At 40.8% G+C, this 18790-nt stretch overlaps 1 protein-coding gene across 2 annotated transcripts in view; it reads right to left on the bottom strand.

The window, feature by feature from the left end:
* Window positions 1–9314: 9314 nt before the first annotated feature.
* Window positions 9315–18790, bottom strand: part of LOC130356436 (polymeric immunoglobulin receptor-like) — a 93966-nt gene continuing 84490 nt past the window's right edge. For both annotated transcript variants that reach the window (XM_056557989.1, XM_056557988.1), the window contains exon 11: window positions 9315–12192. In XM_056557989.1, coding sequence (XP_056413964.1) covers window positions 12115–12192 — 78 coding nt within the window. In that variant the 3' untranslated portion in view covers window positions 9315–12114. The remainder of the gene's footprint in view (window positions 12193–18790) is intronic.

Here is an 18790-nt window from a genome sequence, read left to right as displayed (position 1 = left end):
ACCATATAACACTACATGTTAGATACATGTAACTTTAACACGTTTTTTGGGTGGCAGAGGAGACAGCATAATGAATAATGAAGGTGTTTGCGGAACAATAATAAATGCACCAGAACTGTATAATTCTACAGGCTAGATACGTGTAACTTCAGCACGCTTTTTAGGTGGCAGGGATGACAGCAGAATTCATACTGAAGGTGTTTATGGAAACCTATTACATTCCATACTGTGTTGACAGGCCTCATAGGTTGAAAACCCTTTGTGGGTGGGTGGCACCTCACTGAAGCTGATTCAGGAACACTATTCAATTCAGGTATATGTAGGAATGAGCCTTGAAATGCTTTGGATTTGTGGTAGAAAAAGATGATTCTGTCAGAGGCAGTGATCAGGATGTCCCCTTATATACTGTTTTGGTGTACAGGAGCCCCTATAGGATTCTTCTTCTATAGGGATTGAATCCTATTCACACACACACAAGGTCTCTCTTTCTAATCACGATCTGTCCCTATTTCTTCTCTCTTTGTAATCTGTATCTCTATATTTCTTTCTTACCACTAACTGTACTTATGTCTGGCTTTCTCCCTCTCTCACATTTTCCATCTCCTCTGTGCAGAAGTGCCAGCATTCTGGATGCTGTGGGTGACGTCACTGCCCTTTTATCTGTGTCCCTTTATCTGGCCCCTAGTCCCTATTAGCCTTTGTGCTTGAGTGACACAGTAAGCAGCAAATGATAACCCAGGTCTATCATGTGATCAGCTGCTTTCCTTACTTCTTCGCACTGCCCCCTGCCCGCTCTGCTTCTTCCGTCCGCCAAAAAAACATGCTTTCAGGTTTTCGTGCTATTTACTGGCTTGTGCATGCCAAACTGGTAAAATCTTGAGTGTTCACCAAGCCGAAAGTTTGAGTCGAATTCAGGTTCGCTGGATTCGGCTCGCTCATCTCTAATCAGAAGCAACATGAAAAAATAAAATTTTACTGAAATAGTAGTAGAGGATTAAAACAAACTTCTAGCAAATGTGGTTGGTAAATCCACTTTAACCCGATAACGACCATGGACGAGAATAGACGTCCAGGTTGGCGGGCGTTCCGGCACCTGGACGTCTATACTCGTCTATTATTCTCGTGGGTGCTGCCCAGCGCACCCACGAGATCGCGGCAGGGACTCGGCTGTATCACACAGCCGGGACCCTGCTGCACTGCCAGGACCAAAGTAAACTTCGGTCCCGGCAGTTTTAACCCTTACAGCCCCGGTCGGAAGTGACCGCGGGCTGTAAGTGTTATGACAGAGGGAGCTCCCTCTGTCTCCTCTGCAGCACCCCGCATCGTGATCGAGGGGTGCTGTGTGTGGCCGCGGCTGGCTGGGGCCTGCCGCACTGCCAGGAGTGAAGTTCACTTCACTCCCGACAGTTTAACCCTTACAGCCACGGTCAGAAGTGAACGCGCGCTGTAAGGAGTTCTGACAGAGGGAGATGGCTCCCTCTGTCTCTCCTGCAGCACCCCGGAGCATCGCGGGGTGCTGCTGCATACCTGGGCAGCCGGGGGTCCTACAAAGACCCCCAGGTCTGCCCTGGGTATTGCCTGAAAGGACGTGCCTGAGGCACGTTCTGATATGCTGCCTGCTAGTGAAAACTGGCAGGCAGCATATAACTGCAATGCTTTGGAATACTAAGTATTCCAATGCATTAAAAAGTGTAAAAATAAATAAAATAAAAGTGTAAAAATAAATAAAAATGTAATAAAAGTGTAAAAAATAAAAAAAATATTAAAAATACATTTATTAAATGAATCTAATAAAAAAAAATTGCATAATGTGTAGGATCGCATTGGCGGACATCCGCAGCATGTAATATGCTGCGGATGTCCACCATGTGATCCTACACATTATGCAGCAGTCACGGTAATGAGCTCCCTGCTGCGGCTGGGTAGCTTTGTGTGTCCACTCATAGCAGCGGATTTCCCGCTGGCAGTCATGAGCGGACTCACTGATCTACCCAGCCGCAGCAGTGATGGATATATTTGCCATGAGCGGGTGCTTATTCCCACAACATGGTGGATATATCCATCAGGAGCCTTAACTGTCACAGACAGACGCTTTATACTGCCAGCCAACCAAGGACCCATCAGAGAGGTCCCTGGTCAAGCCAATAACTTGTAGGGGTGCGGTATATAAATGGGGCCACTTGTGGGGGTGGGGGTACTGTTCTGCCCTGAAAGCCAAATGGCGCTCCTATCCTTCTGAGTCCTACCACGCGGCCAAGGAACCATATATGGCCTAAGCGGGGGTATTTCCGAACATGGGACAAGCAGCTAAATAAAATATAGGGTGCATTTCTTTCAATATCAGAAGTGATGTACAAAAAATATGCCCCCCAAATGATGCATTTGTGAAAAATTGCAAATTTCGAATTTTATACACTGACTATGGTGTTAAAATACTCACTGTACCCACTAGCGAATACCTTGAGGGGTCTAGTTTTTAAAATGGGGTCATTTGGGGGGGGGGTGATCCTATGTTCTACTACCTTTTAATGTCTGCAAACCTTGCATAGCACATAAAAAAAGATGTACTTTTCAAATTTTCAAAATTTCAAGTTAAATTGTTAGGCTTCTAACTAATTTAAAATGTTAATTAAAAACAAAAAATGATGTCAAAATAAAGTAGACATCTGAAAGTATAAGTTTCATAAACTATTTGGTCAGTAAGTATAAATATTTGCAACCTATTAGTGTTAAAACAGCAAAAAATCGTAATTTTTTGTAAAAAATTCATGATTTTTTGCATTGTAAAAAAAAACTACAAATCATATGGGCTTACTTTTACTATGTAAATGAAGGACAACTTGTGACAAAAAAACAATGTCAGAATTATCGTGATTGGCAAAACGTTACCAGAGTTATTCTCTAATAAAGACAGACATCCCCGATTTGAAAAAACAGGTCTGGTCTTTCAGGGGCGTACAGGTTTATTTGTATTGGTCCTTAAGGGGTTAAGCAAATTTCAGCATGCCTGGGATAAACATATACTGGTACTAAGATAAAAATAAATGGAATAATATAAAAGGAGACTAGACAAACCAGATGGTGTTTTTCTGACAACAATCTTCTATGTTTTTAAGCAGAACGATGAGCAGGAGACCCAGAAAACCTCATAGTGGGAGTTGAGGACCCTGGTTTTCATAGTGGCCCTGGCACCATTTGAAAACTATTATCTATTTTCTGGAACAACCCTTTAAGGGCTTAAATAAATAAGCATTCTAAACATACAAGCAGCCATAACCAAAAATGGTTTCAAGCCAATGCTATCCATATGGATCCAAATTCCAAAGATGGCAGGCAGGCTCTCCTAAGGTTTCCCTGAGGCCATGTAGCCTTTCTGTCACTTACAGTGTATGCATCATAGGTTAACTCTTTTTTAGGTACCATAATGCTTTGCTCCAGTGTTGCTTCCCTACTAGCCAAATACAGGGCTCAGCGAGCATTTCCTGCAAGAGGAGAACATCAGCAGAAGCAGGAAAAACAGGACTGCAATGGGGACTAAAAGATCTAAAAGCAGCAGCATTGAGGTGCGGGGGAGGTATGTATGCAAACTTTTGTATTTTTAGTCCATAGGTAGGCAGATACTAGAGTACTATATTTGCCAGGAAACCCCCCTTTAAGGCAAAAATTGGAATTTCACTTGCAAACTTGTTTTAATCAAAACAAGTGCCCTGTGTAGCCGACAAAAGGGACACAACCAACTTCAAATTACATTTCAAGCATGGTGTACTCTGGAGACAGTTTAATTTTCTTGTTGCAAAAGAACAGTTACATGTTGCTGAATTTCAGCAACCACCAGATGAGACTGGCAGCAGCATTTCCCTCCTCTCTCCATTTAGAATGTATCAATGCTCAGTCGAGTCAAGTGGTCATGGTGAGTTTAGGGAACTAGAAGCGACAACTTTCAGTCCAACAAATAATCAGCTACAGCTACCGTAGCATATGTGTATGACTATCTTTGGGAACAGCATGTGACTAGCTCTTCAAGGTTTGTCATATCTCTCTGCTTTACAAATCTGGTGCCCTAAAGACATTTGATGTCATTATATAGGTTTCTACAGATGGGAAAGGATACTTCTTAGAAAATGTCAGGATTGTAACGGCGCTGAATGTACCACCACAAGGGAAAATCAAGGAGACTACTTTAATAACCATGATGCAACGCATTTCTTGGCTCAATGGTCACTTCGTCATACATGGTGGAGTCGGAATGACTTTTTAGAATCAGGTGATCTCGTTGATCACAGAAATTACTTTATATACATTTCCATGTGACCATTCTTTTTGTTTATAAAGATGGAAGTCATTTAGAATGCCATTTTTGTACATTTAAGCTTGCCCTACATTTTTTATTGGTGGCTTCCATCCACCTTACCACTCATCGGAGAAAGCTGGCCCTATCTTTTTTTCTGCTGTCCTTGACTGAATTAACTCCATAATGCTTCATGAAAAACTTGCTATATGGTGAAATAACGTGACGCTAGGGCACTAGAGGGCACTAGAGAGAGGCCCAAAACTAAGGTTGAAAAGAACCAGGACCACTCCAGAGGGAGAGAGCACACAGCAGGGAAGGCTGTGTGAGATATGCAGGGAGCAGGTGAAACAAAGACCAGTCTGAGACAGACAAGTTGTCTGTCCCAAGACAACTGGCATCCAGAATGGACGTTAAGAAACTTGTGTGAGCCAGAGTGATAAGGAGGGACCTCAGTAAGGTATTGTTTGCCCTGGAAGGTAAGCTAGGGTTCAAGAAGGGAGGTAGTGCCCTAAGCATGGGCCAGATGTTTTCATTTCTGCTGTCATTTAAAATCTGAAAAAGGCTACCTTTAATGTTAAACTACCCCCAAGCAACAAACATCTAGCCCATGCTTAGGGGAGTACAGACAGCCGGGCCCCCCCTGCCTGCGATCTCCTGAACGGGGCCCTGGCTGTCTGCTGGAAGGGTGCGTGCTGACCCGCACACGGAGTTCCGGACGACACGGCCTCTCCATGTATCCCATGGGGGGGGGGGCAGAGCGGCCGCTTCCGGCAGACTTCCAGGGCCCCGTTCAAGAAATTGCTGGGGGTCCCAGTGGTTGGAACCCCATGATCTATAACTTATCCCCTATCCTTTGGATGGAGGATAAGTTATTTTTCACTGCACTACTACTTTAAAGGGGTTATTAAGGAAAACATTTTATATATATATATATATATATATATATATATATATATATATCAACTGGCTCCAGAAAGTTAAACAGATTTGTAAATCACTTCTATTAAAAAATCTTAATCCTTTCAGTACTTATGAGCTGATGAAGTTAAGTTGTTCTTTTCTGTCTAAGTGCTCTCTGATCACATGTGTCTCGGGAACCGCCCAGGTTAGAAGCAAATCCCTATAGCAAACCTCTTCTACTCTGTGCAGTTCCCGAGACAAGCAGACATGTCAGTAGAGAGCACTGTTGCCAGACAGAAAACAACTCAACTTCAGCAGCTGATAATTTTTGAAAGGATTAAGATTTTTTAATAGAAGTAATTTACAAATCTGTTTAACTTTCTGGAGCCAGTTGATATATATGTATATAACATTTTTTTTTCCTGGAATACCCCTTTATGCGCCGTACAGCGCCATACATTTACGGCGCAGCTTTCCTGGTTCACTGCATCTCCGGGCACGGTAATCGGAACGGGATGACTGCTGATATCTATCAGCAGCCATCCCGGCATATCGCCCACCCCCCCCCCCATGTCGACGATTGCGGCAAATGGCGCGTCAATTCAGACGTGCGATTTGCGGTTATTCTGGGTCAATCGGGTCTCCGGTGACCCGGAAAAAACGGGTGAATGGGGCTGTTCGAGACAGCCCCATTCACTCATACCCAGCAGGAGTGAGGTGGGAAGGGTGCCGCCTCACGATCACGTGACTAATCGGTCGGAACAACCTAACAATCACGGACCTGCTGGGCGGTGATCGGGACGGCGATTAGAGCGGAGATAGGCGCAGGCGGGGGTCTCCTACCTTGCCCTGGTCTGACGGGGTCCCCTCAGGATCGGTGGCGGCGACAGGAGCCGCAAGATCGGTCCCTGCAGCAGGATACAGCGGCGGCAGGATACAGCCGGAGGTGAGATCCTGTTCTCCTACTGTTGCTTAGCAACAACTAGCAGCATGCAAAGCCAAAGGGCATGCTGGGAGTTGTAGTTTTGCAACAGCTGGCGCTCCAACTACAACTCCCAGCATGCCTATTGGTAGTCTGTGCATGCTGGGGGTTGTAGTTTTGCAACAGCTGTAGGCACATTTTTTCTATGAAAATGTGTGCATTCAATGTTGCATAACTAAACTCCCAGCATGCACAGACTACCAAAAAGCATGCTGGGAGTTGTAGCAGTGTGCCTCCAGCTGTTGCAAAACTACAACTCTCAGCATGCCCTTCGACTGTCAATGCATGCTCATTGTTGCAGTTTTGCAACAGCTGGAGACACATTGGTTGTGAAACCGAGTTTGTTAACTAATTCAGTGTTTAGCAACCAGTGTGCCTCCAGCTGTTGCAAAAATACAACTCCCAGCATGCACTGAGAGACTTTACATGCTGGGAGTTGTAGTTTTGCAACAGCTGGAGGCACACTGGTTGCGAAACACTGAGTTAAGTAACAAACGCTCAGTGTTCCAATGTGCCTCCAGCTGTTGCATAACTACAACTCCCAGCATGCATGGTCTGTCAGTGCATGCTGGGAGTTGTAGTTTTGCAGCAGCTGGAGGTTTGCCCCCCCCCCCCCACCATGTGAATGTACAGGGTACATTCACACGAGTGGGTTTACAGCAAGTTTTCTGCTGCAAGTTTGAGATGCGGCAAATTTTCCTCCACAGCTCAATCTCACAGCTCAAACTCACTGTAAACCCAACCGTGTGAATGTATCCTAAAAACCTTACACTACACTACACAATAAAAAGTAAAACACTACATATACACATACCCCTACACAGTCCCCCCCCCCCCCAATAAAAAAAATAAGTCTTGTACGCCAGTGTTTCCAAAACGGAGCCTCCAGCTGTTTAAAAACAACAACTCCCAGTATTGCAGGACAGCCACTGGAGTTTTGCAACAGCTGGAGACACCCTGTTTGGGAAACACTGCTGTGGGGTATTTTTGTGGAAGATTCAAATCCCCAATTTAGGCCTCAAATGCTCATGGCGCTCTCTCACTTCGAAGCCCTATCGTAATTCAAGGAAAAAGTTTAGGGCCACATATGAGGTATCTCCGTACTCGGGAGAAATTGTGTCACAAATTTTGGGGGGCTTTTTCTTCTTTTACCGCTTCTAAAAAGGTAAAGTTGGGGTCTACACCAGCCTGTTAGTGTAAAAAAAAATTATTTTTACACTTACATGCTGGTGTTGCCCCATACTTTAAATTTTCACAAGCGGTGAAAGAAAAAAAAAGACCCCGAAAATTTGTAACACAATTTCTTCTTAGTACGGAAATACCCCATATGTGGGCTTAAAATGTTCTGCGGATGCACAACAAGGCTCAGGAGTGAGAGCGCACTATGTACATTTGAGGTCTAAATTGGTGATTTGCACAGGGGTGGCTGATTTTACAGCGGTTCTGACATAAACGTAAAACAATAAATACCCAGATGTGACCACATTTTGGAAACTACACCCCTCACGGAATGTAACAAGGGGTATAGTGAGCCTAACACCCCACAGGTGTTTGACAAATTTTCGTTAAAGTTGGATGTGAAAATGAAAAAAAAAATGTTTTCCCTAAAATGCTGGTGTTACCATACATTTTTCATTTTCACAAGGGAGAATAGGAAAAAATCCCCCCAAAATTTGTAGCCCCATTTCTTATGAGTAAGAACATACGTGGATGTAAAGTGCTCTGCGGGTGCACTACAGGGCTCAGAAGAGGAGCGCCATTGGGATTTTGGAGAGAGAACGTGTCCGAAACTGAAGGCCATGTGTGTTTACAAAGCCCCCACAGTGCCAGAACTGTGGACCCCCCTATATGTGACCCCATTTTGGAAATGTTATTTTTCATTTGCACAGCCCACTGTTCCAAAGATCTGTCAAATGCCAGTGGGGTGTAAATACTCTCTGCACCCCTTATTAAATTCTGTGAGGGGTGTAGTTTCCAAAATGGGGTCACATGTGGGGGGGGGGTCCACTGTTCAGGCATCACAGGGGGCTTTGTAAACGCACATGGCCCCGACTTCTATTCCAACCAAATTCTCTCACCAAACGCTCAATGGCGCTCCTTCTCTTCTGAGCATTGTAGTTCGCCCGCAGAGCACTTTACATCCACATAAAGGGTATTTCCATATTCAGAAGAAATGGGGTTACACATTTTGGGAGGCTTTTTCTCCAATTACCCCTTGTGAAAATGAAAAATTTGGGGTAACATCAGCATTTTTGTGAAAAAAATCTAATTTTAAATTTTCCTGTCCAAGTTTAGCGGAAATATGTCAAACACCTGTGGGGTGTTAAGGCTCATTGTACCCCTTGTTATGTTCTTTGAGAGGTGTAGTTTCCAAAATAGTATTCCATGTGTTTTTTCCCCTGTTCTGGCACCATAGGGGCTTCCTAAATGCGACATGCCCCCCAAAAACCATTTCAGCTAAATTTGCTTTCCAAAAGCCAAATGTGACTTCTTCTCTTCTGAGCATTGTAGTGCGCCAGCAGAGCACTTGACGTCCACACATGGGGTATTTCCATACTCAGAAGAGATGGGGTTACAAATTTTAGGTGGCATTTTCTCCTATAACCCCTCACAAAAATGTAAATTTTGGGGAAAACTAGCATTTTAGTGAAAAAAAAATTAATTTACACATCAGACTTTAACGAAAAGTCGTCAAACACCTGTGGGGTGTTAAGGCTCACTGGACCCCTTGTTATGTTCCTTGAGGGGTATAGTTTCCAAAATAGCATGCCATGTTGGTTGTTTTTTTTTTTTTTTTTTTTTTTTTGCTGTTCTGGCACCATTGGGGCTTCCTAAATGTGACATGCCCCCCAAAAACCATTTCAGAAAAACTCTCCAAAATCCCATTGTCGCTCCTTCTCTTCTGAGCCTGAGTAAAAACATGTCAACTTTATGATGCAAATATAAAGTAGACAAATAGTATTTGTGAATCAATATATAATTTATTTGGAATATCCATTTTCCTTACAAGCAGAGAGTTTCAAAGTTAGAAAAATGCAAAATTTTCTAAATTTTTATAAAATTTTGGGATTTTTCACCAAGAAAGGATGCAAGTAACATCGAAAATTTACCACTGTGTTAAAGTAGAATATGTCACGAAAAAAGAATCTTGGAATCAGAATCATCGGTAAAAGCATCCCAAAGTTATTAATGCATAAGGTGATAGTGGTCAGAATTGCAAAGAAGGGCTGCGTCCTTAAGTTGCAAAAGGGCTCAGTCCTTAAAGGGTTAAGTACTTTGAGTGAGTATGGCATCCTTAATGTCTTCTTTATACTGTCCAAATATTAATTACTTTATGCCTCTCTACTATATATCTTGGTGGCTCTTTGTAATTGTACCTTATTGTGATTGCTGCTCTTTTATTGTTCTTGTACTCTACCCTGTTAGTTGATTTACCTTGTTTATAATACCCTTATTTCTGGTACCTGTGTATTCATGTTTGCGTTATGTATCATTTTGGCTTATTATAAAGCTTCACTGTTTGAGCCATAACATTGGACAGGTAATAAATGATGCTTGGAACGGTTTGCTGCTGATACAATTTATTTGCTACATTATTTCACAGTAATAGCAATTAACATATGAATAACAAGAGAGTGAACCACCAGTGTCTCAATCTCCGAAAACGTATTATGTGCAGAATCAGCCTAAAATTTTTTGTGTAAATCAACTCTAATAATCACCATCACCAATTAGTATGACCGATAAAAAGACCATAACAGAAAAACACAATGGTTGTCAATTATTGCTTAAAGCTTGTCTTAACACTTAGGGAGTTCTACGCCTAAAATTATGATTTTTGGAAATTGCATCCAAAAATGCACATTTATAAAACTTGCATCAAGGCCATGATATCCTCAATAGTTAAAAGCATTTGTGGGGAGCATATTGATGGCAAAATTTGCATATTTATGAGCCTTTTTAAATAAATTCCCGCTGTATATTTTAGTATAGTAGTAGTGTGCTATATAATACTGGCCATAAGCAGTGTTAGAACAATGATGGTGGTGTGAAAAGATCACGAACGTTAAAATCTAATTATTATTGTGCTTAAATCTGTTGTAAGTACTTTTTTAGATCAGTGCTGTGACCTCCTATATCACTTCCTATATCATTTTACATTTTCAAAATGGATCTAATTCCTTATCATTATGACTTAACAAGAGTTGATGTAAAGCAAATTTTAAAAACACTGCTCACATTTCATCCAGTGAAGATCTCAAATAAAATGTGTGTTTACGTTATCATTTTTATTCTTACCATAGGAAACATAGAGACAATTTTAAAGTGGTTGCTAAAATTGTAACATAATAATTGTGAATAAGTCATGCCTGGGACCAAACAGAAGGATTATATAGAATGAGGGGAAAGTGGAAAATGTCTTAACTTATTATGAGCAGACCTACAACTTCTGTAAGGAATTAGCTTACACTGTCAGCAGGTGGCGCACTAGAAACGGACATATGAATATAATGTACAGTCCCATTAAAATCACAGATGCTTTAACCCCTTAAGGACTCATGACGTACCGGTACGTCATGAGTCCGCTCCCGATCTATAACGTGAGACCAGTGATCAATGTGAAAGATCAGTGTGTGCAGTGTTATAGGTCCCTATGGGAGATATAACACTGCAAAAAAAAAAGTGGAAAAAAAAGTGAATAAAGTAAAATAATAATAAACATATGTGGTATCGCTGCATGTGGAAATGTCCGAATTATAAAATTATATCGTTAATTAAACCTCATGGTCAATGGCGTACGCGCAAAAAATTCCAATTCAATAAGTCCTATCAATGCAATAAGTCCTATCAATGCAATAATGGTACCACTAAAAACTTGAGATCACGGCGCAAAAAATTAGCTCTCATACCGCCCCATACGCGGAAAAATAAAAAAGTTATTAGGGTCAGAAGAGGGCAATTTTAAACGTGTACATTTTCCTGCATGTAGTTATGATTTTTTCCAGAAGTCCGACAAAATCAAACCTATATAAGTAGGGTATCATTTTAATCGTATGGATCTACAGAATAAAGCTAAGGTGCTGTGTAGAAACGGAAGCCCCAAAATTTACAAAATGGCGTTTTTTTTTTTCAATTTTGTCTCACAATGATTTTTTTTCTCGTTTCGCCATAGATTTTTGGGTAAAAATAAGCCAGCATATGGATTTTTAGGTGCAAAATTGAAAGAGTTATGATTTTTTAAAGCAAAAACAGAAAAACGCTGAGTCCTTAAGGGGTTAAACTGAGTGCTTACCCCCTGATCCTCTATGTATGGCAAGATGCCTAAGGTGGCCTTACACAGTAGATAGAAGTTGGCTGGGGGTTGAAGCACCTTTGAATGGACAGACGCATGGTGATTGATCATTTTGCTGATGGAAAAATACAAATTTTTGTCCAGATTGGTCATTACGGTCATTAAAACTGGCCATCCATGATTGATGACACAGAGTAAGATAATTCATGGACTAGCAATGTTAAGCACATTTAAAATGTTATACTACTACTATTTCTTACAAAAAATTAAGTTCCCTTTCATTTATTTCAATATATATATATATATATATATATATATATATATATATATATATATATATATATATGATATTGTCAATATTTGATGATAAAACTATATCTGTGCAAGTAATCTAATCTCTGGTTCTGTCACTGTCTTGGCAGATGTCATTGTTTGCACCCTTGTGGTGCCTATATTCACAGTGTCAACGGACACATATATATCAGACAGAGAAAGTTGTGCTGTAGCTGCAATGACTAATGATTAATTGTGCATATATATATATATATATATATATATATATTAATATATATATATATATATATATATATATATATATGTTATTGTATGACTTGGGTATCTGACTTGTTTGAAATTTCCAAATAAATCTTAAACTGTATTTTCTTCATTTGGAGATCCATTGTGATGGATGAGGAAGCTGGAATAATCGAGATCTTCTTGAGACCCCTGTTGTAAGACAAAAGAATATTGTGAAAAAATAGCTAATTCTGTTTGTTTATTCTGTCCTAGATGAAAAAAAAAGGTGTGCCCATATACTCTCTTGTGCCCAATGTAACCCCAAACATGCATTATTATTCAAAAAATAAATACTGCTTGATTATATTTAAAATGATTATTTTATGTATTGCTGATGTAACACAATATTTTATGTAAAATATTGGATGTATCTATTTTAACTCATGAGAAAAAGAAACTATAACAATATCAATCTTGTAAGGTAAGCCAGCAAACCGGCTATGAAATCAGGTGTGTCTCCTGAAGACAGAGAATTAATGGGTTGTGTTTATGGACATGAGCAAAAACCATAGACCTCTCAATAGGGCTTATCAAACCCCTTACATTTCATGATAGAACTCTAATAGTGACCATGACATAAAATAAGAAATGTGAGATAAAGAATAGAAGAGTAAGAATAATAGAGTAAGATGTACAAATTCATAAGCAACACGACCTATTGTCCAACACTGTAGATGTTGTCCTACACTGAGATTCATTCAATGATAATCATTGAATAAATATCAGCAAACATATATTTCTGGCGTTAGGAAGGGTTCTTTTCCTTGTCACCTTTGTATCAATTGTACGTATATGTGTAAGGGCAATGAATTTGTTCACCCTATTATCAACAAACGGTATCCGATTAAAGCTTATTTAACCTGTACATCTGACCATGTTGTGTATGTTCTATGTTGCCCCTGTCAGTTATTATATGTGGGTGAGGCAACAATGGATGTGAAAACAAGAATTAACTAACACAGATATACCATAAGCAAAAGACGTACTGATGTGTGCCGAAATACTTTGTTGAGATGGATTTAAAATTCATGTTGTTGGACCATGTACCCAAACTGAAACGGGGGGGGGGGGGGGGGGGGGGGTCATTGGGGTAATCGTACAATTTCTTATACTATTATCTTTTTTCTTGTGTTTTTATAGGGTGGAGGACTTATGGAGCACTCACTGAGGATAAAGCCAGCACTTAAATACTCCAAGTATCAATTTAAGTATTTTGTGCATTTATCATATTATGGGTCTTGCTTGTACATTGTATGCTATTTGCTCTTATTCATATAATCTTTATGGGTCCCTTCCCCAGAAGCCAGAAGCTGCACCCTTGGTGCTTCAGATGTCCGTTGTCCAGTGGCAATCTAGAGCGGCTGAGGATGGGACAGCGGGATGTGCTTCGCTTTCTGCAGCACTCCTGAATTACCCTGTGCTCTAGCAATGGCCGGGGGATTGCTGTGCACCTGTTGCCCTACACTAATATGGCTACGGAGCATGCCTGTGTCTTAGCAACAAACTGACCTTTGACCATGTTTGACATCACTTCCGGTTTTTACACCGATTGCTGCATGGAGCAGCGTCCTTGCCACCATGCCAACAGAGACTGTATACCTGCCGACCCAGTGAGTGCCCCTGTCCCCCCTACCGAATTAGCCATCACCATGGACACCCGGACACTTTTTACACTTTGTGGATATTTTAATGTATGTGTATTTAATATATGTACTATCATAAGGCTCATCTCAGTTGTGGATGCTATGCTGTTCTTGCATATCTGGCACATGTCACTTTATGTATTATTTTTATTATGTTTTATACTTTATGGGTATGTTCACACTGAGGAATTGGGGCGGAAATCAAGCAGAAATTTTCTGCCTCAAAATATTGTTACTTTTCCACAAGAACAATTTTGCACGGAATTGGTGCAGAATTCGAGCGGAATTCAAGCGGAATTCCACACACGGAAATGAAAATTTCAAGCGGATGAGGAGAAGAGTATAATATATATATATGTTATCCTCTTTTTTTTCATGCAGAAATTGTGAGCCAATTCCGCATCAATACCGCGCCAATTCTGCGCCATTTCCGCACCAATTCCACGCCAATTCCGCGTGGAAATGATTCTGACTGAAAAAAAAAATTCACATTGATCTCTATGGGAGTAAGACGCTGATTCCGCCTGAAAGAAAGAACGTTCTTTCTTCAAGCGGAACAGACTTCCTCGTCAGAATTCTGCTTGAGGAAATTCCTCAGTGTGAACTGAGGGGCAGAAATTCTGCACAGCTGTATGGGGATTTTCACTGCTGAATGAATTGGAGAGGAAAAAGCGAGCAGAATTACTCGTGGAAATTCCTCTCCAATTCCTCAGTGTGAACATACCCTATTACTCTTTGATGATATAACTAATTGATGGGCCCTGCGTGGCCATATGAACCTACATGTTTGTATCATTCACTTCTTGATAATGGCTGGATGAGCTGACCAAAACGTCGCCTTCACTTTTGTGTGAATAAAGACCAACTCTTTTTTGCACCTTATGGGAGTGCTGTGGCATATTTGTTTTGTGTACATGGAAGGATCTGTGACCAGGATCTAGAAGCTATTGAAAATGGAAATGGTGTGCAGCTCACTTGGACTGACAGCAAGGATATGTACCCAAGGTAACTGGTAATGCCTTCACCCAATAAAGGCCAAATATAAAGTGAAAAAAAGTATATAATCAATTTTTCAATTGATTAGATGTAAACCAGTCCTCAAAGGTGCATATGTGAAAAGCTAGAGAAAAGGATCCAGTTAAAATATTAATAGTATTTCTTCACATATATTGAGAAAGTAAAATATAATAATGTAATAAAAAAAATAATGAAATGAAATAAAAGTCTCCTTACACCCTAGCAGGGCCCATGCATCGGACAAAGGTGCTAGAGATGATAAATTACAGTAAATTGTAAAAATAAATATGTAAACCTAAAATTCAGTGAACAGTTCTGAATAGCAGATGATTATTATATCACCTCAGAGATGTGTCGCAACTCTTATGGATAGTATGGTAGCAACTCTTATGGATAGTATGGTAGCAACTCTTATGGGTAGTAGTGTTGCTCGCGAATATTCGCAATTCGAATATTATTCGCGAATATCGCATATTCGCGAATTCGCGAATTTCGCAAATATAGCGCTATATATTCGTAATTACGAATATTCGTTTTTTATATATTTTTTTTTTCTTCACAGTACACATCACAGTGATCATCCCTCTCTGCTTCCAGCTTATGTGGTGTAAAGAAGGCTGTAATACTACTGTGTGAGACTGGCGTGCAAAAATTTGCATATGCGAAAATTAGCATATGCGAATTTTCGCGTATGTTGATTTTGTATATGCTAATTTTCTCATATGTTAATTTTCGCATACGCGAATTTTCGCATATGCGAAAATAAAACGAGAATATAACGAATATGCGAATATTCGCGAATATATGACGAATGTTCGTCCATATATTCGCGAATATTCGCGAATTCGAATATGGCCTATGCCGCTCAACACTAATGGGTAGTATGGTAGCAACTCTTATGGGTAGTATGGTAGCAACTCTTATGGATAGTATGGTAGCAACTCTTATGGATAGTATGGTAGCAACTCTTATGGATAGTATGGTAGCAACTCTTATGGGTAGTATGGTAGCAACTCTTATGGATAGTATGGTAGCAACTCTTATGGATAGTATGGTAGCAACTCTTATGGATAGTATGGTAGCAACTCTTATGGGTAGTATGGTAGCAACTCTTATGGATAGTATGGTAGCAACTCTTATGGATAGTATGGTAGCAACTCTTATGGATAGTATGGTAGCAACTCTTATGGATAGTATGGTAGCAACTCTTATGGATAGTATGGTAGCAACTCTTATGGATAGTATGGTAGCAACTCTTATGGATAGTATGGTAGCAACTCTTATGGATAGTATGGTAGCAACTCTTGTGGACAGTATGGTAGCAACTCTTATGGATAGTATGGTAGCAACTCTTATGGATAGTATGGTAGCAACTCTTATGGATAGTATGGTAGCAACTCTTGTGGATAGTATGGTAGCAACTCTTGTGGATATTGAAGTGGCAACTAAGTAGGTTATATGAGCTTATTGTGAAAACAGTTAGTTGGTGGCGTAGCAGAAAGTTCAGCGATAATTTATGAATTGCATGACAGTTCCACAATGTTGTCAGTATAGTTATGTAGTCATTAATAGTGGGACACAGAGTTTGGTGCAAGGCACCACTCACCGATCATACGGGTGATGGAGAGATGTACAGTCTGGGCTGGCACGGAGGCGTCCAGCACTGGAGGTAATGCCCATCTGCAGAGTGGCGTCTCGATAATCTGCGGCTGGCACGGGATGGCGTCCGGCCCGAAAGAGGAGTAAATACCGTAGCTGATATAGTGGAGACCGCAGTGGGTTCTACGGAGGTGCGGGAGTGGAAGCCGGCGTCCTCGTGTTGCTGATGCGCTAGTAGCGCGTGAGTGAGAGTGGTCCCGAAGAGGGGGAATCCAGCTGTTGCAAATGTCCAAACTGTTAGCTGGTATATGGAGTGGTATTCTGACTTGTGGTACCATAAGTGGATGAATAAAGTGCTAGATGCTATTATACCGCTACTGAAGAATAGTGTTGCTCGCGAATATGCGCAATACGAATTTTATTCACGAATATCGCATATTCGCGAATTCGCGAATATTCGCGAATATAGCACTATATATTCGTAATTGCGAATATTCGTTTTTATTTTTTTTCAGTACACATCACAGTGATCATCCCTTTCTGCTTCCAGCTTGTGTGGTGCAAAGAAGGCTCTAATGCTACTGTGTGAGACTGGCGTGCGCATTTTCGCATATGCTAATTTGTATATGCTAATTTTCGCATATGCGAAAATAAAACGCGAATATTACGAATATGCGAATTTAGCGAATATTTGACGAGTATTCGTCAATATATTCGCGAAATATCGCAAAATTGAATATGGCCTATGCCGCTCAACACTACTGAAGAATAGGCCCGCGGCACTTTATTCATCCACTTATGGTACCACAAGTCTAAATATCACTCCATATACCAGCTACCAGTTTGGAAATTTGCAACAGCTGGATGCCCCTTGTTTCGGGACCACTCTCACTCACGCGCTACTAGCACATGAACAACACGAGGACGCCGGCTTCCACTCCCGCACCTCCATAGAACTCACTGCGGTCTCCACTACAGCTACGGTATTTACTCCTCTTTCGGGCCGGACGCCATCCCGTGCCAGCCGCAGATCATTGAGACGCCACTCTGCAGACGAGCATTACCTCCACTGCCTGACGCCTCCGTGCCAGCCCAGACTGTACATTTCTCTATCACCCGTATGATCGGTGAGTGGTGCCTTGCACCAAACTCTGTGTCCCACTATTAATGACTACATAACTATACTGACAACATTGTGGAACTGTCATGCAATTCATGAATTATCGCTGAACTTTAAGCTACGCCACCAACTAACTGTTTTCACAATAAGCGCATATAACCTACTTAGTTGCCACTTCAATATCCACAAGAGTTGCTACCATACTATCCATAAGAGTTGCTACCATACTATCCACAAGAGTTGCTACCATACTTTCCATAAGAGTTGCTACCATACTATCCACAAGAGTTGCTACCATACTATCCATAAGAGTTGCTACCATACTATCCATAAGAGTTGCTACCATACTATCCATAAGAGTTGCTACCATACTATCCATAAGAGTTGCTACCATACTATCCATAAGAGTTGCTACCATACTATCCATAAGAGTTGCTACCATACTATCCACAAGAGTTGCTACCATACTATCCATAAGAGTTGCTACCATACTATCCACAAGAGTTGCTACCATACTATCCATAAGAGTTGCTACCATACTATCCATAAGAGTTGCTACCATACTATCCATAAGAGTTGCTACCATACTACCCATAATAGTTGCTACCATACTATCCATAAGAGTTGCTACCATACTATCCATAAGAGTTGCTACCATACTATCCACAAGAGGTGCTACCATACTATCCACAAGAGTTGCTACCATACTATCCACAAGAGTTGCTACCATACTATCCACAAGAGTTGCTACCATACTATCCATAAGAGTTGCTACCATACTATCCATAAGAGTTGCTACCATACTATCCATAAGAGTTGCTACCATACTATCCATAAGAGTTGCTACCATACTATCCACAAGAGTTGCTACCATACTATCCACAAGAGTTGCTACCATACTATCCACAAGAGTTGCTACCATACTATCCACAAGAGTTGCTACCATACTATCCATAAGAGTTGCTACCATACTATCCATAAGAGTTGCTACCATACTATCCATAAGAGTTGCTACCATACTATCCATAAGAGTTGCTACCATACTACCCATAAGAGTTGCTACCATACTATCCATAAGAGTTGCTACCATACTATCCATAAGAGTTGCTACCATACTATCCACAAGAGTTGCTACCATACTATCCATAAGAGTTGCTACCATACTATCCATAAGAGTTGCTACCATACTATCCATAAGAGTTGCTACCATACTATCCATAAGAGTTGCTACCATACTATCCACAAGAGTTGCTACCATACTATCCATAAGAGTTGCTACCATACTATCCACAAGAGTTGCTACCATACTATCCATAAGAGTTGCTACCATACTATCCATAAGAGTTGCTACCATACTATCCATAAGAGT

The sequence above is a fragment of the Hyla sarda genome, chromosome 2 (assembly GCF_029499605.1).
Source record: "Hyla sarda isolate aHylSar1 chromosome 2, aHylSar1.hap1, whole genome shotgun sequence".
Classification (NCBI taxonomy): domain Eukaryota; kingdom Metazoa; phylum Chordata; class Amphibia; order Anura; family Hylidae; genus Hyla; species Hyla sarda.
The sequence above is the reverse complement of the archived record's forward strand: the minus strand, read 5'-3'. Positions and strand labels throughout refer to the sequence as shown.